The sequence below is a fragment of the Neolamprologus multifasciatus genome, chromosome 15 (assembly GCF_963576455.1).
Source record: "Neolamprologus multifasciatus chromosome 15, fNeoMul1.2, whole genome shotgun sequence".
Classification (NCBI taxonomy): Eukaryota; Metazoa; Chordata; class Actinopteri; order Cichliformes; family Cichlidae; genus Neolamprologus; species Neolamprologus multifasciatus.
Window position 1 is genome coordinate 11,385,666 of NC_140453.1, and position 23,039 is coordinate 11,408,704.

General features: G+C 40.3%; 1 protein-coding gene across 2 annotated transcripts in view; it reads right to left on the minus strand.

Moving 5' to 3' along the window:
• usta (uronyl 2-sulfotransferase a) overlaps window positions 1-23,039 on the minus strand; it is a 56,968-nt gene that overhangs the window by 21,702 nt on the left and 12,227 nt on the right. Inside the window, exons 2-3 of one of the 2 annotated variants that reach the window (XM_085132846.1) lie at window positions 11,049-11,165; window positions 5,103-5,146 (exon numbers count right to left, since the gene is read on the minus strand). In XM_085132846.1, coding sequence (XP_084988972.1) covers window positions 5,103-5,146; window positions 11,049-11,165 — 161 coding nt within the window. The remainder of the gene's footprint in view (window positions 1-5,102; window positions 5,147-11,048; window positions 11,166-23,039) is intronic. The other variant, XM_085132847.1, reaches the window with a different exon arrangement.

Consider the following 23,039-nt stretch of genomic DNA (forward strand, 5'->3'; position numbering starts at 1 on the left):
TTTATCAGTGAGAACACCCCCCTCCCCTCCCTGACACACACACAAAGCCTTATTTTTCTGATTCTCCGCTAAGAGCAGCCCCACCCCAGCACAGAATCCGTACAAACAGTGAAGGCCTCTCGGACTATTTGCCAGAATTCAGTGTAAAAAGCAGAGAAAACAATAGGACTGATGTTGACGCGTTCAAGGAGGGAGAAGGAAATGATGAGAGGGCCAGAAGAGAAAGATGACACCACCGTATCAATATCACTTCCCGCATATACGTCCCAGAATCAAAGCCTGTTCCTGGATTTCATTAGCAAGTGAATAAGTTTGATGCAAATACATGAGAACACGCCCTCAGATAAAGAGTTAAGAACTGAAAGAATGAACACATAGCTTCAGTTAGGATAAAATTATGCAAGTTTAGAGATTGTTTTTTATTACCCAACAAGAAAAGTTTGTTATTCTAATAAAAATATGAAAAAAAAAGAAAGAAAAAGAGCGACATCATTACATTTGGGAAAAGTTTTTGAGCTGACAGGAAATAGATCTCTTGGAAAGCAGTTCAACTTTCCACAGTGTTTGCCAAGTAACTACAGGCTGAAATACATTCAGTGTTTCACAGGACAGCATATCATGACAAATGACTGTCAGACTTCTAACATCCTGCTGCTGACTAACAGGAATAACAGCAGACATGCCTTCAAAAGTCCAAATCTCCCGCTGGCACTGACAACACAGAAAGGGCAAGCTTTCAGCTTGTGCTATTGTTGTTCCCACTCTGTAGAGCTTGGTTTCTGATACACGCTGGGAGAAATGTCCACAGGGTCTGCCAGTAAAGATTCTGTCAGAAAGTATTATGTAACCATGCTGTTTCCCATCATGTTAGAGAATGACACTTTTTCCTGTTGATATTCATGTTGTTATGGGTTTTTTTTTAAATCTCTAGCTTATATCAAGCAGACTCGGAGATGAGCAGTCCACTTTTCTATTCTCCTTTTTCCCCTCTCTTACTTGCTATTCCACAATTCTTCCCACACGTTCACACAAAAAAAAAGTATCGAGTTTCTTTTTCTTTTGCACAGTTTGAAATGTGTCATTAGTTCAAAAAACACACATAAATTATTATGAGTTTCTCATGGCTGGACTGGCCATCTCTGATATGAATGTGATTAGCGGTAATTTTTCTCAATCGTCAATCATCTAACAGGAAGTTTGAGAAAATGTCCCAGTTGGCTGATTTGGGTTCAGTGCTCCTTAGTATCAACAGCTCATTTATCGCTAAGTGAGGGGTGGCAATTAGTGTTACGGTGCAGTCGACATTCTCAGCAACTTCCTCTTAATACTGACCAATCCATTCTTCTTCACTCTCATCCAAAAGAGGAGAAAGGGAGTCTTACTGCCCTCAGTAGCAGTAAAAGTGGAGTTTCAATCAAAGTATCTAAATAAGCACCACTAATGCTTTACATTAGTTGAAATGAACAGACTTGATTTGTGCCTTAACAAATGAGACAAAAATAATTCAATTCAGTTTTAATCATATAATGCCGAATCACAACAACAGTTGCCTAAAGGCGTTTTATATCAAAAGGTTATGACCCTACATTAATACAGAGAAGACCTTAACAATCAGATGACCGACTCTGAGCAAGCACATGGCAACAGTAGGGAGGAAAAGCTCCATTTTATAACAGGAAGAAGCATCTGGCAGAACAAGGCTCAGGAAGGTGCAGCCATCTGCCTTTGGAGGAGGGAACCAGGACAAAAGAAAGCTGTGGAAGCCCGATAAATAATAACTCAGATAGTAAGAGAAATTAATATAAGATACTTGTGCTGAACGGCCCTTTAGGATTATGCTTCAAGTTTTCTAGTTTAATTAATATGCCTCTATAAGCAACAGGGTTCCATGTGATGCTGGAGTTTAGCTTTGGTTATTGGTTCCTCTTATAAAGGGGGATGAAGAATAGTAGAATAGGCCTATCACTGAAACATTTGTCTTTATCGTCAATGTATGGGCATATGTGATGTAATTAACGTTGTTGCTTATGTGTTGTATTATGTGTTATTTGAGTAGATCATCATTTCGGGATTCTTCAGTCAAGGGGTAAAGGTACTAGACAGACTGCAGTACCTCTCAAGGCCTTGAGGGAACTATTTTTGCGATGCTATGCAAATAAAATTGAATTCAATTAAAATAGTGTCAACAAGAGATTATGCTTTTCAGTAAACATGCCATTTTTGCACTTCCACAGCAGAAGTTCATAAGCACCATGTTGTGTTTGATGGAGCATAATGAGGTCCCCTCTAGCATACATCTGAGCCCCCCCCCCCCCCCCCCCAAAAAAAAAAAAAAATCTATACAATAACAAATTCATCAAAGCTTAAGGGCAGATGGCTTCTCCTAACAATTCTAACGATTAAATAAACTATGGAATTACATTGAAAAGTGCTGCAAAGTGTGTTTCATAAAGTGATGGATATACATTTCACACATGTGCAAAAATTGTAGAGAGGACATTCTTGTAGTGCTTGCACACACAAAGGCTCATAACTCTATTCTGAGAGCTGCGTGGTTTTTCCACACACCCTCATTCATGCTGAGCTCTCAACTCGATTTCTAATCTTTCCCCACATTTACCCAAAGCTCGACCTTCTGCACACGCATGCCACGGAATGTCAGACCTCTGCTGAAGGTGCAGATCAACTGTAACTCTAGTGGGATGTTAAAAACGATAATGAGAGATGAGGCTCATGTACTGCTTGCCACTGACATGGCATTTGCATCATCTGTCTGGGAAGAGATGACAGAAGATATGGAATCAGTCAATGCAAGCAAATAACATATAATCACTAGTCTGTGCCTCCAGATGCGCAGACTACTCAACCTAGTTTATATATCTGGAGGCTGTATTTAGTTATCAAAGCTGCTACAGTGGTTGCACATGGCAACTGTCATCTAATTTGAAATCAGAGCCCGAGTGAAAAATCTAGGAACTTGGTGGGAACTTTAGAAATAACCCACCGCCAAATTAAGAAAATAATAGTAATGATAATGATAATGAAGCCTAAAAAAACAAGAAAGAAGTGTCCTATACTTATATGCAGTTAGAGCAATTTAATAGCTTTTAGTGGTCAAAGATGAAATAATGAAATAGCTTTCCAAAATGATGCTAATCAAATAAATGTTGAAATTATATCGTTATTAAATTTCTATACTGCTAATTCACGCAAAGTGTACTATACAAAGAAAAGTAGTACTATTCTTCTTAATTGAGAATTAAGTTAAAAAAAAAAAAACAAAAAAAAACTTTGCCTGGGACAAAACAGTTTTAGCCTCTATACCTAATTTACTTCCAAACTGTACAAGTGATGAATTTTTATATTAAGTATATAACCACACTGGAGCTGCCACACTAAACTTCTCTGAGAAGTCAGAAATTAATTAAGCGTATTATTCAACCACTAAAACTAATTTTTCTGTTTAGGAATGCAAGTAAATAATTATAATTTTGGCATCCCAAATTTATTTCTGCTCTTTTGGAAAACAGTAAATTTGAAACCAACAATAATTATATTTTAGCATTAAAAATATAATGATATGGTGGGGTAATAAATTGTTTAAGCACTGTAACTTGCTTGCTGAAACTCTGTGTTCAAATCGAGTTTGCCGACTGGACTTCAACAACTGTTCTGGGCGTCACCTCCACTCGTCTACTTCTGTTAAATCAATGTATGAACAGTCTACCGAGTGGGTGTCTGTGTCTATGATGCATCCACACGGTTTAAAGCTGCACCGTGATAACCAAGCTACCAAGAACACCATCATTGGCAGAAAAACAACACGGGACGTTAAACCAGAGACGTTCATCTTTTATGTACAGTCTATGCTTTAGATTTTATTGTTGTAAAACACCTACAACTAGAAAGTGAGCAAAATTGTGATATCAAGTTAGTTATAGACACAGTACACATCTTTAATGATATTTAATAATATCTGGTAATATACTTAGACATAAAGTAACAGATTCAATTCTTAAATGATCTCTTGTTGTTTTCAAAAGCTAAAAATATTCCCCCTTTTCACACTTTTCTATGTCAAATGAATTCCAGACTTCTGTGTTTGCATAATAAATATTATAATAAGATGCCTCGGGACAAATTTAAGCTGTCTAACTCCATTCATTCTTCAGGAGAAACTTGTGGAAACAATTTGTACTTTATTACGCCTACTTGAAATTCATTTTCTGCAATATCCTATATGATATTGAAAGCTTGACATCAACTCTGCACTATGCAGTTTAGAGACTAAGAATACTTGTGGGGTCTTGCTCTAAGTAAGTTTCTTTCAGATAACAGTACCGTGTTAAAAAATAAAACTGCATAAAGGAAATTACGACAATATTTCCACTGTGTTCCAGTCAGCCACAGTTTGTTTCACGTACTGTAAATAAGACCCCACTGTTCTCTTTACGAAACAAACACAGCAGCTGCCAGGTTTGTCTGAGTGGCCAAAACGAGTTTGAAACACACAACTCACAAAGGCCAGATGTGATCTAACTAAATCCCAACAGCTGCTCAGATCGGCCACAAGCAAACCTTGTAAACATACTTGATAAAGCCTCACGTTAGCAATGCAATAAATCCTGTGCCCGGCAATATAAACACCAGTGACTGCTTTAACTAAAAAGTGAATAAAGCAATTAAGAAAGGGATTCAATGAGGTGAAAATGAGGTGATTGACTATAGAAGCAGATAATAAACAAGGGGCCGACGGAGACAGAAACAAGTTGGCAAGGAGAGAAAAAGGGAGCACAGAGGAGAGATAGTCCTGTAGACATGCAGCTGGATGAAGACAAGGCCCCTGTGTCAGCACTCTGTGTACGAGAGAGACTGCGTTCAAAGCATTACTGTAGCACTGAAGCCAGGTCTAGCTGGTATTTCGAGTGCGTTTGCACGCAGCTCCCTTGCACAGACCAAACCATTATCCTAACTGCACTTAACTGCAACTGTGAGGAGATGGGGAGGTGAGAATGCAGGACAAAAAAAAAAAAAGAAAAGGAAAATTAGACAAAACAGGAGAAGAAGCACAGTGACACTGAGACATGATAACAGTGACTCACTCTTGGAGCAGGCTGTCCGTGATCATCCAGATACGTGGATCCACCTGCAAAAGCAAGTATCCAAGTTGAAATACTGAAAACATCATATTATATATATATATGGAGAGATTACATTTTATAACGAAATAAGAAGTAAACTAACCAATAAATAACACGAGGGTAAAAATGACTCATTTATATCAAAATAGAAAAACACCTGAGCTGTATTGTCTACACGAATACTTTAGTTCAGCCACATTCTTCGATCTGATATCGGATGTTTCTTTTTTATTAAGGTCATTCCAGAGTTTCTCTACATTTTTTGTTATCATCGATTCTCTTCCTAGGCTCGTGCATATACTGAAACCATTCTGGAGTTGAGTTGATCAAAGCGGTCCTATCGCGTGCCTCGATTTTTGTCACTGACTGGTTTCCAGGTTTGCAAACTACAGGCTCTAATTAGTTTTTGCTGATGCCAGCAGACCCAAGGGTTCATATGTTTCCCAGCTATGCTGTGAATGTTTGAACTTTCTCCCTTTTATGACTCTGTATGTTTATTTTTGGCCGTTTGGAGTTTTTCAGGCAGTGAAAGACTTCTCAGAAGTCATAGTTGTTGTGTGAAAATTGTAGAAAGGTAATAGTAACAAGGAGAAAAAATTGCATGTAATGCCACTAACCCATTGCAGCAAATATTGATCATCAACACACTGAAATATCGCTATCATGAACACAAAAAGTCCGAAATCAGTGACATCAATCATCACATTTTAGTTTCCACTGACATGTTTTACTGATGCGATCGCCTGTCTTTTAAACCCTTCTTCCTTTAACCACTTCCTCCACCGAAATGCTTCAAAACTCTGCCGCATCTAACCATGTGAGAGCCTGCATCACACGGCGCAGCTCGACCTAACTCTACATCATTCGTCGAAACCACACATGGCTCTTCAGTGTTAAAGGTGAAGGTGTTGTGACGAGAGCTCTAGTTGAAGTAGCTCCATTCGTAGCTGTTTATGGAACACTATGAAGCGGTTTCTTGTGGGAATAATGGTGTTCATTGAAGGCTGTTCCTACACTGAGGATCTGTGCCAGTCTTTCGGCCCACGCTCCAAATGCATGCCCAAGCCTATGACAGCGACCTTTTCTTTCACCGCCTGTTTAGACACAAAGGCTGCCCATCACATTTACAGCAGTTAGACTGCAAGAAAGAAAGGGAAAAGACAAGCTGGCGAGCGTGCATGGGTGGAGTCTGAGTAAAGTAATAAACTGAGGAAATATTACATAACAGAACAATCTCTCCTTTTGTCTCTGAAATGTGATCCAGAAGAAGAAAGAAATGAGGCGTGAACACACACGTTGTTTTATTTCAGGCCAAAGTTTCCCACTTGGCACATGCTTGTAGATGTTACTCTGCTGGAAGTTCATAGCTTTGTAAATACTGTTTACACTTTAGATAGTGGTGTGTAAGCTTTGGGTAATTAGTCTTACACTGACATAAAATCTGCCTGACTGTCTCGCTTTCTCACACACACACACACACACCCACAGTAGTTACTATATATAAGACTTGCTTGGATTCAGTTTGATGTCGCGGCTCATTAATTCATCAGGCACTGGATGTATAAATACAGCTGCACTATGCTCACCCTCAGGTGTTTCTTAGTCTCGTTCTATCTTTTCATCCGTCTTTGTAGCGCTTTCGTGGCATTGCACAGTTTTCCTGAGGAATGCAGCGGCAAGCACACATTTGCACCTCTACTCCGAGGCACTTCAGGTCACGGCAGGGTGAGGATGCAGAGACGCAGACAGACTCTGTTCCTTCCTCTGTCATCCATCATAGACAACCACCCCCCCCCCCCCCCCCCACCTGCCACCACTGCGACCTCCAACCCCTCACTGCCTCCTGTGTGTGCTTCTCATTAGCGTTTTGGATAGAGGATCGGAACTAATTTTTTCCAGGGTACGAGGCTTGTAAAAGCTGACAGCTGCCCTCCGCCCCCACCGCCCACAGAGAGAAGAAAATCAACTTAAAGAGCCACTGTACAGGGAACTGTACTCATTGACCTGATTGTGCTGTGAGCCTATGCCAAATATCAGAGACAACAATGACAGTCTAATGGGACTTGAGTTATAAGTATTTTAATTCCCAAACTGACTTTTTATGACTGCCCTGGACATAATTCTTTTCCACTAAATAATCTGATAAGAATGACTTAACACATGTAGCCCAAAACAGCCCATAAAGGAATGTCCTTTAAAAAATAGCAAAAGGAATGCAAGTTAATTGGAAACAATATGCAGTGCTGCTGTTATGTCTCTTATGATTTCTCCCATGCTCGTAAGGGAATTTGTGGATCAATAGTTTGATTTAAAATCAACAATCCCATCACTAACATGAGGAAAACTCCAGGGCCATAGATTTCAAAGATCAGTGAAGTTGCTCTGACAGCTTTTGTTAGGCTAAAGGCTGAATGTGGGTCCTGATGACACATGGGTCAAGAAAGGTCAAGTTGAGAAACTATTAGGTTAGAGGAAGAGCAAATTTACAAATTTAATCTAAACTAATCTCACATTTGAGCATATCGTCAGGTTAATGGTTGTATTTTGTGAGTTCGTGTGTGTGTTTGTGTCAATGGCTGATTGACAAGGAAACTAATGGAGTGTGGGTTTGCATTGGTATGTAGCTAAATGGTTAATTGGATTACTGAGTCACAAGATCCATGGACTTGTTGTTAAGAACAGCTGCATTACTATTTCCAACTCCAATTAATCAATACCACATCATGGGCAGCATAAAGCAGCAGTCTGAAACATATTATACTCACAAGTGCAAAGCTAATTTAAAAATGCACAAAACCAATAAAACAACAGAGCCTAAATGGCCTAGAGGGAACTGTGCCATGCGGGGATGCCAGCATTCTGTAAATTACTGTTACATCGTCTCCCAAAACAGATTTTCAAAAGATTTTGTCCCCAATAACTTAAAAAAAAAGAAAAAAGTAAGTATTGTACAGCTTCAAGCTGAGATAGTATGCAACAGGATTGATGCGGCAAAGAAAATGTGAAATTCATTAATGCACAAGATGCTGTTTTCTGCACTGATTAAGAAGCCGACAAGAACTAATAAGAGTAATGGAATTGTGTTGAGGGGAATCACAGCCCAGCCTCACAATCTTCAAGAAGTTTAAGAATATTAATGTCTAAAACTCAAACCAAAACAACAATGGAGCCATTTATTAACAATAAAGTATTCAGTTACATTTTAATACAAGCACACACACACACACACACACACACACACACACACACACACACACACACATCAGGCCAGCAGCTGCCCCTGTTCGGGAACTTCTTAAACCAAGTGACCATGCACATCAATTAGTCACCTCATTAGCTGAACTGATTTGTTTTTCTTCAGTGGAAGAAAAAAAGTCACTTGTTGTTAAATCAAAAGTTCAGCTATAAAAAAAGAAAAGAAGAAAAGGTAAAAGTGCATCCGTCTGATGTTTCTTGTTCTAAAAGAGAACACTATCGTGATTACTTCAAACAACAAAGCTAAGACTGGCTTTATTGTCGCGCCCGCAGCTAAAACAGGCACAAGTATAGACCTCTGTATTCAAATTCCTAAGCAAACAAAATAAAAATCTAAGATGTGAACAGACATTTGGAGGTCAGGTACTACAAAACACACAGGTGGAACGCCAACATAGCTGGAGGAAAAAAGCGTTTGAAGGAAATTTTGGTCTTTAGGATTGTATTCTGTCAACAAAGCCCAGAATCAGTCCTTCAGACTCTGGAATTTTCCGTTGTTGTTGGCCTGCTCCAGGAATGCTACAGTAAGTTTGGGAATTTTATAAACATGTATTTAGAGCGTAGACCATTTCATTTGCTTTGCGAAGCTGGCAGCATGGCTAAGTAGAGCTTAGGAAAGAACACGTCCCAGAATAGGCAGAGGTGGGAGCGGGAAACCACACAGGAATGGCTGCTGAGAGCAAGGCCAAAAGGACAGGCACAGGGTTGGAGTTAAGAGTCCTCTAGCTTTGCTGTGGGACGCGACTGAAAGCGCTGATGGAAGGTTACAGAGCTGCTGCCATGGAATGTTCTACAAGTGTGCGAAACCAGATTACAGGTTCCCCATGTTGTGAAGACTAAGCTCTTTCATGTGTAACCACATCCTGCTGTAGTTTCTCTATACCAGACGGAAATGACTATTAAAGGTGTCGGCGTGCTGAAACTCAAGCAGAGAAAAGAAAATGCAGGACTGTTAGATACAGAGATCACATGATGTTCCTCGGTCCAGTCAAAAGTGACATAACTCCAGCCTGACCGATCTGTGTAAAAACACACCCAGTTAGATTCTCCACACGTCTATTGTTACAGCCCTCACTAAACACTTGTGTTACTATTGTCTGCCCAGGCAAACAAAGTCAGTGTGCAGGAGTTAGATACAGTACAGGCTTTTCTATGTGTGTTTGCTTGTGAAATGAGGGTGTGCGGTCACCCGACCCTTTGATCCGACATGTGGGAGTCGCTCTCCATTAAGACGAGAATCACGACCCATGTCGCTAATTACAGGAGGAAGCTAAGCTGAGGGTCAGGGTCTCCACCCACCTCGCCCTGCTTCAGCTCAATCCCACAGTCACTTGAGAATCAACAATGATCAGACAAGTTTGTGATATAAATAGAAAGGCAGAGCCACTGCTCTGTTATTCCAAGTGCCCAAAGACCAAACCCTGGTCGGCAGCCTAATTTGTGGACTTGATGCTCCCTTAAAATTTTGGTTGCTGAAATATAGTAAGAACATATACATGGGCATGCAGATGTGCAGGGGATGGGAGCGTTCAGCATGACTGTTGGTATATGATTTGCAGGCACCAGTGGTTGCCACCATGTATATTGTATGACAGGGAAGTACCAGTAAATTGGTGACCCAGCAAAGCAGTGTTGACTTTAGTGGCTGTGCAGCTGGGAATGCCAAGAAAGCCCAAAATAAAACGGATAATTTACAGAACAAGAAGAGGTAAAGCTGAATCATTTCCAGTGATTTATGTTAAACACAGAACAAAGACATCTGACTCAATAATTAATAATAAAAACGAGGAGTATAATTGACAGAGATGATAACTGGTTTTTAAACTGAAGATCACAACTCTTACGGTCGTGCTTCTCTGATGTCTGGATGGTTGATCAGCACATTAGTGCAGCTAAAATTGACGTTACAAATAATACACTTTGAGCTGTTTCTCCCAAACTATCATCAGTAGATTTTACAGTTGTCAAAATCAATTGATTTACGGGACCCCCAGCAGGCCAGTTCATGTCTCCAAACTTGGAGAGGACTAGAAGCAGTCATCCGATCAAGTGAGACAATTTAATCAAGCAAAGCGATGAGCAGATATGCATTCACTTCTTAGAGCCCCAAAGCCACGTTGCTGCTGCACTCTTGTATTTTAAATCGGTTTTTCTTTTTTTTTTTTTTTTGGGCTGCCCTTTCAGAACCAAATTTCACAGCCCACAGCAAAGACTGCTCTCCATCTGCCTGTTATGAGTAAACGAATTGAAATATTTTTCTTAGGTATGCATCATGACCGTGTGAGACCTTAGTCTATCCGGCAGGCTGTCACAGAGTTTACGAGCGCTGAACGCGCTTCGAAATGAGGTGGCTTTGAAATGAAGAAATGAAGCGTGAAGTAGAAAATTGGACAAGTCTGACGCCACACAGTCAAAGTCAGCAGCGTAATCATCCTCATCAGCTAGTGAAGAAGTGATGCGAGGAGCAATGTTCTTCTTTCTCTGGGATTTTCTGTGGGTGATGTCAGTATTTGCGCAACGGCAAGAGACACAAAGTACTGGCGTGTCACAGATGTGATGCGCTCGAGGATTTCTCATAATCTGAATGCTTTGTCAGCCAATTTTGGATAATTCTTATTAAAGGGCACTCGTGCTTGTGCAGTTTGTACATACCTTTTCTCCTCTTGCAGTCATGTAGGCACGACACCAGATGTCTTGCTACCCTGTCCTTATGGATAAAGAGCCTGCTGGGGGCCACTTTGACTGACCAGTGATTTTTTCCACATAACCCTACAAAAGAAGTCAAATGGAGGGGACCTTTTAAGTCTGACTTCTAGATTGGTTAATTGAACAAAAATAGCCATTGGAGCCAAGGGGGGCATCATATAAAAACATAGTTGTTGGTGTAAGACTACAGATGTGAACAAAAGCTATATATAAATATATAGTGCATTTCTTTTATTTTAAATATTTTGCCAGGAAAATGGGAAAGAGTTGCAGCAATTTATTGAAATGTGCAAATATAAATGGAAATGCAGTATACAAGACTGTAAAATTCTAGAGAGCTTGAAAGTCAATATTTGGAATGATCCGCTTTGTGCTTCAATATAGCCTGAACTCTCTAGGGCAGGGGTCCCCAATCCCAGTCCACGAGGGCCGGTGTCTCTGCAGGTTTTAGATGTGTCCTTGATCCATCACAGTGGATTTAAATGGATAAATTACCTTCTCAACATGTCTTGAAGTTCTCCAGAGGCCTGGTAATGAACTAATCATGTGATTCAGGTGTGTTGACCCAGGGTGAGATCTAAAACCTGCAGGGACACCGGCCCTCGTGGACTGGGATTGGGGACCCCTGCTCTAGGGGAAGCTTTTTTGCCATCTTTTGAGTACTCTCCAGGAATAGTTCCTCAGGCTTCTTGAAAAGCTCTTCTTTTTAGATTTTGACTGACTTTTATTTCATTCCCTGTCAAGATGATCCCACACTGCTTCGATAATGTTGAGGTCTTGACCAGCGGTCCCCAACCCTGGGCCATGGACCAGTCCGTGAGTCGTTTGGCACCGGGCCGCGAGAGTTGAGGCTCAGGTGTGAAAATCATGGTTTTCAGGGTTTTTATAGTTTTTTAGCGTTATTTCTTTATCGTTAACTCAGTTTCCCTGGGTCTTTTCCCTTGTGTTATTAATAAATCTTCTTTTTTTGGTATTGGTACTGGTTTTATTTTGTTGTATTTATCCACGACACCTTAAAGTCCGGCCCACAGACATAAACCGGTCCGTTTGGGGTTGGGGACTGCTGGTCTAGACTGTGTGGAGGCCAATCCATGACTGATACTCATCCATTCTGTGTTTTTTCTTCATTCAGCTTTGCTTTTACTGCATTGGCAGTGTGTTTTGGATCACTATCATGGTGAAAAGTGAAGATGTTCCTCTCTCCATAACTCAATCACTATTTGAGTCATATATATATTATATATTGGACTGAACTGCATATTAGTTGGTAATGAAAATGTCTTAAAAGTCCTTCAACTTTCTTAACATTTTTAGATACAAATATTGGTACACCCATATGTACAACAGCAACAACACCAACTATCCTATTAAAAGCCAACCACAAGCAGGGTAACTACTCACCCTTTGTTACTTTGCACCAGCTTAGACTCATAAACACACACCAGATGTGGAAATGCATCTTGCACAAAGGGCTGTTCCCCACTGCTACACCAACACAAAACTGGTGACAACTGAGCGATACACAGCTGGAAATGACTGAAAGATCATAGTTTCATTACTCAATTAAACAATTGCCTTGTTGTGAGCATTAAGGTCCTATAAATACACATGGTTTTGTCTAGCATCTGGCTTCAAACTGGTCTTTTTATAGTTAAAAACAAAACTGTTACTAACTATGCGTTTTCACTGTAACTGTGAAATTAGGGCTTTGTTATTCCGGAAACAGAAAAAAAAAAAAAAAACAGTTGCTTTTTCTTGTACTATTCAAGCAAAAAAGACCTTGTTTCGTTTGCTTTATTACAGTGTTTTTCGGCAAGATCATAATTTTTACTCTTTAAATTTACCACAGCATTTTCTCTGGGGACACAAGGTTCTGCTTGAAGCTACGAAAAGACACAAAAACACCCTGCTTTAATTGTTTGTTTACAATACAGCTCCCTTGGCCTTGAGCCTAGACCAAGCTAAAACAGTTTTTGAAAAAAAGAGCACATTTTTTCCCCAACATGCAACTGCTTGTTTGTGGCTTGGTGGCCTGCTGCTATGCTTATCTTGTATCTCCCTGCGCCGATAATGGTTTTCCTGGTGATATGTGGGAAACATAACCAAAAAACAAAACAGAAAAAGTGAATTTTTGTGAACAACCAGTTATGAGTCTTAAGCTCTTCTTCATTTTCTTACATGCACACTGCTGGAATGCTCATATTAAACATGGTCAAAGTTTCAGGCTTGCACATGACCAAGTTATTTCTGTGAGACAACAGCTCGGGCTTCAGACTGTTATAATCATTTGTTTCAGTAGCTTCACCCACCTGCGGTTCAAATCTTCTGTTTATAAGGAGGAACCAATCAAAATTACGTTGGCTTAAAGGAAAAATTACCAGACAATAAAAGGTGCTAAGACAGCTTCTTTCAGATAGTACAAGCCTTCAAAAGATGAAAAAGGAATATTTTGCACTATGAATCATGCATAACTGCTCTGATAAAGAATAAAGGTAGAAGCTGGAATGAGGGGCATAATTGGTCCCCTTGAATATTTTTCATTAACACACTTTTTTAAATATACGCATACGTTATTGCAATCATGCAGCTGCTGAAGCTTTAAACATCCTACACACATATTTTTGGGATCAGTGGTGATGCTTCTGAATCATGTTTGAGGCATAGCATAGATAAACATGTCAAAAGACAAAGAGCTGGGTGCGTACTTATGCCTTCCTGTACATAATAAAAACATCTAGTGTTTTTTCTGTTTTTCTTGGCATGTCATGCTGTTAGTCATGAAAGGTTCCCACATAGCCACTGATCAAACTAGAAAAGCAGCCTTAAGCCAGATAAACAGTTGCTTATAAATGCCAAGGAACTTTGCTTCATACATGTAAGTGTCGCACAGAATTTCAAAAATGGCTCATGAGTCTAAACCTGAAGAATTTTCTCCTACTGGGTGTGTTTTCACAGAGTGCCGGCTATCTGTTTGCTTTAGGTTTTATGCTTGGATGTGCGTGTAGCCACCAAGAAAGCCTTGAAGATTTATAGATGCACAGAACAGTTAGCTTGAAAGGATATGAAAGAGAATCAGGAAAAGTGTCTGAACAATGCTCGAGAAGATTGACTCAAAAATGCAGGGAAAATTAAACTGTCACATTCAACGATACGAAAACTATTACAAGTTCCCAGTCTGTAAGTTACGGGAAGTCTGAATTTGAGCCAGGAAACAGTTAGTTTAGATTAATGTATAGCGTGAAAGCAATGGGAAACAGAAGGCCTTGCTTTAATCAAGGGTGAAAAAAGCCCCAAACACTTTTAGTCCATCTGAATCTCACTTAGTAGATTTAGAGATGCAGATCAACAGATTTTATTATCGTTTGACAGAGCCGGACTAGCTGTTTTCCTATTTCCTGTCACTGTTTCCTGTTTTATGATAAGCTAAGCAAGTCAGCCACTGGCTGAAGCTCACGCATAAACACAACAGTGGTATCGATTTTCTTATCCAACTCTTGGCAAGAAAGCAAATGTGCATTTTCCCAAACGTCAATGTACTCTCTTCAACCACATATCATATTATGGTCTCTTAAACCCTGTAAGGAGAAAAACAGAGCATGCAAGCTCTCAGACAAAAATCCATGAATGTCTGTGGTGTGCTATGTAAATCGCCTTCTGCCACGTGCCCTGTGGGGGTGTTTGGGGGGTTGGATAAAGTTCTGGATGGAAAAATAGGAAAATGCTAGAATGGGATGTAAGAGAAAGGGTAAGAAAAAAAAGCTATATAAAGGAGGAATGAGAGAGAGAGTTTGTGATTTATTACATTTCGTTGTGTGGCACAAAACAGATTCAGGAAAAGCAGGTGTTATACTATACAGCACACAGGAAATGAAAAGAAAGTCAGGAGGGAGGATCAAGAGGGGTGGAGTGAGAGACAGTGAACAGGAAGAAATTATTACCTAATCAGTTTGTGAGCCCTTTCTGGAGGTCAGCAGAAGAACATGAATTGCAATATTTGAAATCTAGGGGTTTTCCAATGATCTTTGCAAAGTGCCTTCAACAGAGAAAAGCATACAGATTCCACCAGGAAGCGCACTCATGCACGTACACACACACTGTTACAGCAGTCCCTAGATACGAGTACATATGTACTTATCTGATTGTTAATGAGAATTAGGAACTCATTCATGACTTATCTAAAATGATACCTGATGGATCTAACGATTAAAAAGTATATAGGATAGGGAGTGCGATGGTGCTTTATTGCTTCCTGACAGATGTGCTGGCTAAGAAATTCATCCAGCTGTGAAAAAAAAATCATCTTCTTTTCAGCGATGGCGAGAGATACATGCATTCCTCTTTATATTTCTATAAGCTATGACAGCACTTTAATAATAACAATTTGTGTGTCCATGTGTGTCGGCGTACGTCTGTCAAGCATTCGCGCACAGGCACAGAACCGCTCGAGTCTCAGATCTAATATCTAGTAGCTGTCTATCTCTCGCAGTAGCAGCATTTCTCATCAGACTTCGCTCACCAGCAAGGCCGGGATAGAGCTGACGCTTGGTCCTGCAGAACAAACAGACTGCATAAAGCACCCCTGTGTGGTGCTAAGTCTCACACTGAAGTGAGGGGCAGAAGAGAGAAGAAGAGAGAAACATAAAGGCTTTTCAAAGAATGACGAGACGGAGGTAGATGTAACAGCAGTGCACAGCGAAATGATGAAATGGAATAAGAGACTTATAGTGCAGAAAAAGTTTGGTTCTTGTAATAGCTTTTTGGAAAGCCTTGTCAAAACTGAGACCATGTCATAAAATATTTCCGGGGGGGGGGGGGGGGGGGGGGGGGGGTGAGAGCCCTACACAGTATGCGACTGTGGTCAACTGAAGCATGCGACTTTTCTCATGGGCCCCAACAAAAGACCTTTCTAGGACTTTTACAGTGCTCTGTTTGACACAGAGAGGTGTGATTTCAGCACAGACGTGATCCATTCCAGATATAAGGTACACTACTGACATATGTAATGGTCAGTTAGCCATGTGAGCAAGTTTATCCACTATTCGTATCTGCTTATTTGCCAAGAAAAAAAAAGCAAGCGCTGTTTTTCTAATTTGTGTAACTAGTCTTCAGGAATAGTTCTCCAGCATTCTAGAAGGGCATTTACAGCTCTTCTTTGTCAGCTGCTTTTACTCTATCAAAATGATCCCACACGCCTTCAATAATGTTAAGATCCCGGCTCTGAGGAGGCCAAACCATGACTGATAGTGTTCCATGTTGGGTTTTTCTATTCAGGTATACTTTTACTATACTGACAATGTGTTTGGGATCATTGTCATAGATCCTTCTAAAAAAAGAACCTGTTAGCAATTGGATACTTTTCAGATGGCATTGTACAGTGGTTCAAAACCTGAATGTACTTTTCTACAGTCATTATTTCATACAGTTTGAAAATATCCCCAATATTACTGGTTGAAAAGTAGATCAGAATCATGAAAGATCCTCTAACATGTTTTAAAGATGACTGTAGACACTCTTTTGTATCTCTTTCCTGATTTCATACTGTCAGCGATTTGACTTGAATTTAGATTCATCACTCTACAAGACCTGTTGCCACTTATTTCCAGTCCAAAACCTATGAAGTTTGCATGCCTCAGCCTTTTCTCCCCGTTCCTCTTCCTTAAAAATAGCTTCTTGACAGCCACCCTTCCACTGAGATCCTTTTTGATGAGGCTTCAGCGAACAGCAGTTGGATTAGGGGCCAGATCCATCTCTCAGGTCCTCTTTCGTGTCTTTGCTGGATTTCATAAGGACGCGACTTTCAGATAATGCTCATTTTATATAGATCGTTTCTTTTAGGCCTGTCACTTATTCATTTGTCCTCTAATTGTCCAGCTTCATCAGATTTTTTTTTTTTTTTTAAATAGACACACTGCACAGCGTGTTGAGATATGCCAGGTTTTCAGCCAATAGCACTTTGGAAATAACGTGTTGGTGCAAAAATAGTATTTTGTGCCTGTCAACCTGTCTTACATGAAGCGAATACAGTTACACAACATGTTACTTTAAAGATAGTATTTTAAATGGGTTCGTTGATAAGTTTTCTGTTATGGGCAGACAATATTGGTTCATCGTTTAAGTTAAGAGCTTTTTTCATGCTTGAATGATTCAGAGGTAAGTGTTAAGTGGTTTAACAAAAAAATATTAAGATAGTATGTCCTTTGAAAGAGCTTCAGAAAGCCAGGAGAACTACTAAGTTGGGCTACTTGCAAGCGAAATAGTAAAAAAAAAATGAGGGGTAAACTCAACACTTTTGCAAAGTATTGTAAAACTAAGTCTCATAAAATAAATCTTAAAAATAACTTGAGCAATTGAAATTTCATAGACATAGAAATATACCATAAACTGCCAGTAAAGGAATACAAAGGACCCTTACGGAGCTTAGAAAGAAGGTGACTGGACTTTAAGTATACTTGACCTGGATAATGGAGAACCTAGACAGGCAACACAAAGGAGCCAAAATCCATTGATTTTTTTTCCACACACACACACACACACACACACACACACACACACACACACACACACACACACACACACACACACACACACACACACACACACACACACACACGCGCTAGTCGGATATCACAATGAGGTAACTGCTTTGCTTTAATTAAGCTAATTTATCATCATTATAATCATATTTTGGAAATGTTTTTCTAACTTAATTGCAACTTCGGAAGAATTAAACTCATCCAAACCATGAGTCTCCCTCTCTGGATTTAACTGTTTTCCATAAACAGCAGTGATGTGCACCTGTAGAGTACAGCAGCTGCCAGTGGGCATGTGCTTCACATACGTAGAGTATGTGTTCTTCTGTACTGAGACTTGTTCCAATCAGAAAATGGGCATGGGCATGCACATGAAGGTCGCTGCCTTGTCAGCTTCACATGTATGCGATGAGTGCCTTTATGCACGTGTGTGTATTCGCATGTGTCACCGAAACCCCAAACCACTCACTAATCACACAGTAGATGGTGGCAGGGCCCTGACCTCCAAGCATGCATCATCTGTTACATAAATACTCATTTGAAGGAAACTGCTGTCAGCTTCCATCGGTCTAGAGAACTGGTCAGTGCCAGGTTAAACCACTGCTGGATCAGGACATGGCCACTCCCTTGTTTTGGGCTCTCTTGTCTCGGGATATATATGCATGTGAGTGAATGTGGAAGTTAGGGGGCACAAAAAAAGAAAGTGCATGCGTCTGTGTGAGTGTGTTTCACAGCGTATGAAAAAAAGGGAAAATGCTTGCGTATTTTAAAATGCAAGTCAAGGACATTTCGCAGTTTTGGTAACAGAAGCCACAGGATGTGCGTCTGCAGCAGACCACCTTGTACCACATGACATCATTCCATTGCCTCCTGACGATCCACGCACACAGGCAGGGACGCTCGCTTCTCAATACGCGCTATTTTTTCCGTATTCTCATCAGGTGCCAAATAAAGCGCACTCGCCATGTGTGGACCACATGTTGGTGACGCTGATCTGAGCCAGTGAAGAAGAGAACTTTAACACACTTGTTGAAGAACACTTGAGAAATCAGATATCGCGCTTGCGTAATCAAAAACATGTTCACGGCAAATCAGTCGAGTTGAACAACTTTTTAATATGGAGATTAAAAAAAACTGTGTAATCAACTAAAGTGAATTGGAGTGACAATGTTTGAACAGTTTGGTTAAAATGCAGTGACAGGCATTTGGCGCCTGAATGGACCACAGTGGCCAGAAAGAGAGTAAAGAGCAACAACTGAACAATAAACAACAGATGGCAGCTCGCACTTCCAAGAACAGCAAAACAGTGTTTGTAGATGAAGGCCTCCGAACAGGCTGCTTACTGCAGTTAAAATTGGGGAATTTCAAAGTCTAGGAATCAGATTTAACGGCAAATCCCAAACATTAACCAGTTTGTAGTGTTTACCAGCTGACGCGTTTATGTACTTTATGGTCATTTAAATATTTGACGTAAGTGTAATTATCCACTAAACAAGGCTGGTATTTGAGATAAAACTGTCGTATAAGGCTCACTTTATAAACTGTGGTTCACTCAGCTGACAGTCATATTAAAGAATGGGCTGTAATAGTACTGATCAAATTCTTTGAATTCCAAGTACAGTTTTCGCGATGAGCGCCAACATTTTTAGCATAATAATAAAACGGATGCTTCGGTTGGTATAGAAAAGATTTTTTAGATAGTTGAGTTCCAGCAGAGCTACTCCAACTCTCAATTAAATGGTGTCTTCATCATAGGTGGATTTTTTTGTAAAACTTGATTTCTGGCCCAGTGTCCAAACTCACTTGTGCCATTATAGAGACTCTGACTATGAGTCTATTAATGTCTGTCCAATTAGAGATAAAATAAGAAGTGCATGGAGATCTTGGAGCATAGACCCCTGCTCAGATTGCGCAGTAGTGACAATACCAGTCAGCAGTCTATGAAAAGGCTCACAAAGCAAGACAGCTGTTTATGTTCATATGCACAGTCGTAGAGCAGGGCGATATGACCAAAAATATTTATCACGATATACACTTGAAAATTTGCGATAACGATATAACTGACGATATAATTGACACTAGACAAAATACTTTACAACTCCACAACTTTATTAGTGCAAAAAACCACGTCAATGTATTTTCACTTAAACAAGCAGTTTAAAGTTATATAAAAACGTAACAGTGCAAATTCCTTGCTGACAGTTTAACCAAAAGCATTTCCAGTGGAAATTGGCCGACATATCCTCAGCATAACCATGTATAATATCCACAAAACGTGCGTGCATATGTAAACAAAGGCACTGAGCATGCGCATTTTACCCATATTCTATCGCGATATTTCATTTTCCTATCATTGCCCAAAATTACACCGGTATTACCGTGAACGGTATGATATAGCCCAGCCCTACACAGTCACATGGTCAATCGCTAATCTTTTCATCCATATACTTCCGCTTATCCAATTCAGGGTTAGAAAAGGCGGGGTAGATCCCAGACAAGTCGCCAATCTGTCGCAGGACTAACACAAAGAGACAGACAACCGTTTATGCTCACATCCACACTTATGGCCAATTTTGAATAACAAAAAAAACTTAATATACATTCCCCTTGAATGGTGAGAAAACCTTGGCAGGCACACGGAGAACTCCAGAAAGGCTCCAGAAAACCAGGATGCCTTAAGCCCAGGAACTTTCTGTGAGTTGACAGGGCTTTAAGTTTTACATTCATTTATAATTAACCTTCTTTTAGTAATTAGTGTAAAAAGACAAATATCACATTGGATTTCAACAATAGCTAACAGTTACCACGTTATATTAAATTTAACTGGTTATGATAAAGAATCTTTGATAATACACATGGTATTGTTAGCTTCTGAGTATATTTTAGTCATTTCCCTTTTTTACCATGCCTTCTTACTTCAGCACTTCTCTGTCAATGAAACCCAAACCACAAGCTTTAAGGAGAAGCAGTGAAGAAATATATGGCTATTATGGGTCATTACAACATAATTTTCGTCATAAAGTGGGTTCCCTTGTATTAACAGTGGATTGCCAAGAGTACTTCTCTGGTTGTCATCAGGGGCAGAGGGAAAGGGCATTAGAAAGGCTTACAAGTGCTAAATGTGCTGTGCCGTGTTAAGGCGTGGTCACATTTTGACCTTTATCACATCTAGGTTAGAGGCGGCACACTAAAACCTTGTACTGTATCCACCTTCCCAGCAGGGACACTGCTTAGTCTGACAGATCTCGCTCACTCTCACACACACACATATCACTACTGTACACAGGCATGCAAGGCAGAGGCAAACAAACACGGCATCGACCCGCCGACGCTGTTGATTTATGCGCGGTGGTGGAGCAGCAAGGCCTTAAGGTGAGAGAAACTCTCTTACCCTCGACTGGCCTGTTGGAAACACGGGCATGCCTTCAAATTCAGGCCAAATATTAAGTCAGAGAACTGTAGCAAGAAATAACTAGCCTTCATTCATAAACACCATCTGACGGTCAGCTTGTTGTCATTTGAGGGCAGCTAGGACAATTAGCTCTTAATTGTGGCTAGGCTGTTTGGTTGTAAATGGCTGGCATTCATTCATGGTCTGTGACTGGCATGCAGCTTAAAAACATGTTGAAAACTGAACCCGGTACTGAGTAATCAGTTGATATGGGCCGTAAAACTACTGAACATTGCATCCTTCCCCAATTTCGGAACTATTGGCTTAGTCAGCGTTGTCTGGATCCTAGTTATATTCTCACCTCAATACATGTACTCTGTTTAGGAAACATCAGGACCAAGCCGCACAACAGCGGTGCTCCTCCATGTGTCTAACTGCAACTCCGAGCAGGTCATGGTCATTTTTGGTCACATCCTCCTGGTCACGGTTCAAAAACGCAGACAGTCTGCACAGACCTGTAATTGCTGTGTCAGTTGTGAGATTTTGTGCGGGCAAATGCTTGTAGCTTGCCCTATAAATATAAAGGCAGGAATCTGTCTGACTCATTAAGATTCTAGTCTGGGAGGTGGCACTGTCAGAGGGATTTCAGAAGGAGAAAACAGAGGGAGAGAAGAGATAAAGGAAGCAGTAAAGTAAAGGACATCTGGCAAATGAGGATATAGTGCCAAGCGGGACGCCATACATTTCCATCCGGTACCCTGAAAAGCACTTAATATTCCACAGCATAAACATCGACCGGATCGCACAAACCCTTTTAAAGCTCGACTCGAGGGGCGTGGCTTCTATCTCTGCAGAGCAACACAGCCGGGGAAGCTTGAATTGTTTTTTGAAGAGAATAACCCACATAAGTCCAGTTTGAGCTGGTCCTTCAACCCCTTTATTTACACCAACCCAAAGGGATCCTCTACTCTTATAAATAGACTGGCACGGCACCAGCTTGTACAGCATAGCGTGTGATTAAGCAATGGGTACCTCTCCATTAATGCACATTTGGTACAGATTGTCCGCAGCCGAATCACTGGTGTGGTATTAACTGTGTACATTTATTACCTCATTTTATTTTGAGGCCCTTATACTGTAATGGAGCATTTTTAGGTTTCTTCTGAAAAGAACGATCCCCCTTTTCTACAACACTACATTTATCTGACAGCTGCAGCATTTCTACATAAAACACTACAACTGATTAAAAACCTGGAACAAAATAGAATAAAACTGTTGCACGTAAGTGTAAAGGCAAAAATCTTTTATACTGGATACTACTGAATACTGTATACTAATAATGTCCTGTACAAGCTCTGAATAATACTTTCACCAGTTGGTGGCAAAAAAAGAGAGTTAAACAGGAACTATCATGATTGAAAAAAAATGAAGTCAAAGTTAAGTGTCAAAAATGGCATTTCCTCAAACGGCTACTTATGGCTCCAAATTAGTCATAATACTAAAACTGAAACTTCCCAAACTTGTAGGTGAGCTAATGATGGCTACATATTTACATTTTATATACTGTTTAAAAGCACAGCAGATCATGTGATCATCTGCCACCATCTCATTCTATCCTTTGTACTGTCAAACAAACTTTCTCTGTGGTTTTCCTCCTTCCTCCTCCACCTTTAACATCCTTCGCTCAGTATGTCCACTATCCCTCCTCTGCACATGTCCAAACCATCTCAGAGCTGCCCTCACTTCCTCTTTGCTAATCCTCTGCACTTCCTCATTCATTTACTTTCCTCTCTCCATCCTCCTCTCTTTCATTTTCCCCACTCATCGAAGCACTCCTTCCATCTTCTCACCTCACTCTCTTCACTTGTTAGTACATTACCATCTATATATTTAATCATCCTAACCTGCTGCCCATCTTTTCCAGCTCGATCTCCATCTAGCCAATCGGTACAAGTCATCTTCTTCTTCATCAGTGTCCACCCTCACACACACACCTGAGTAAAAGCCTTTGGCACC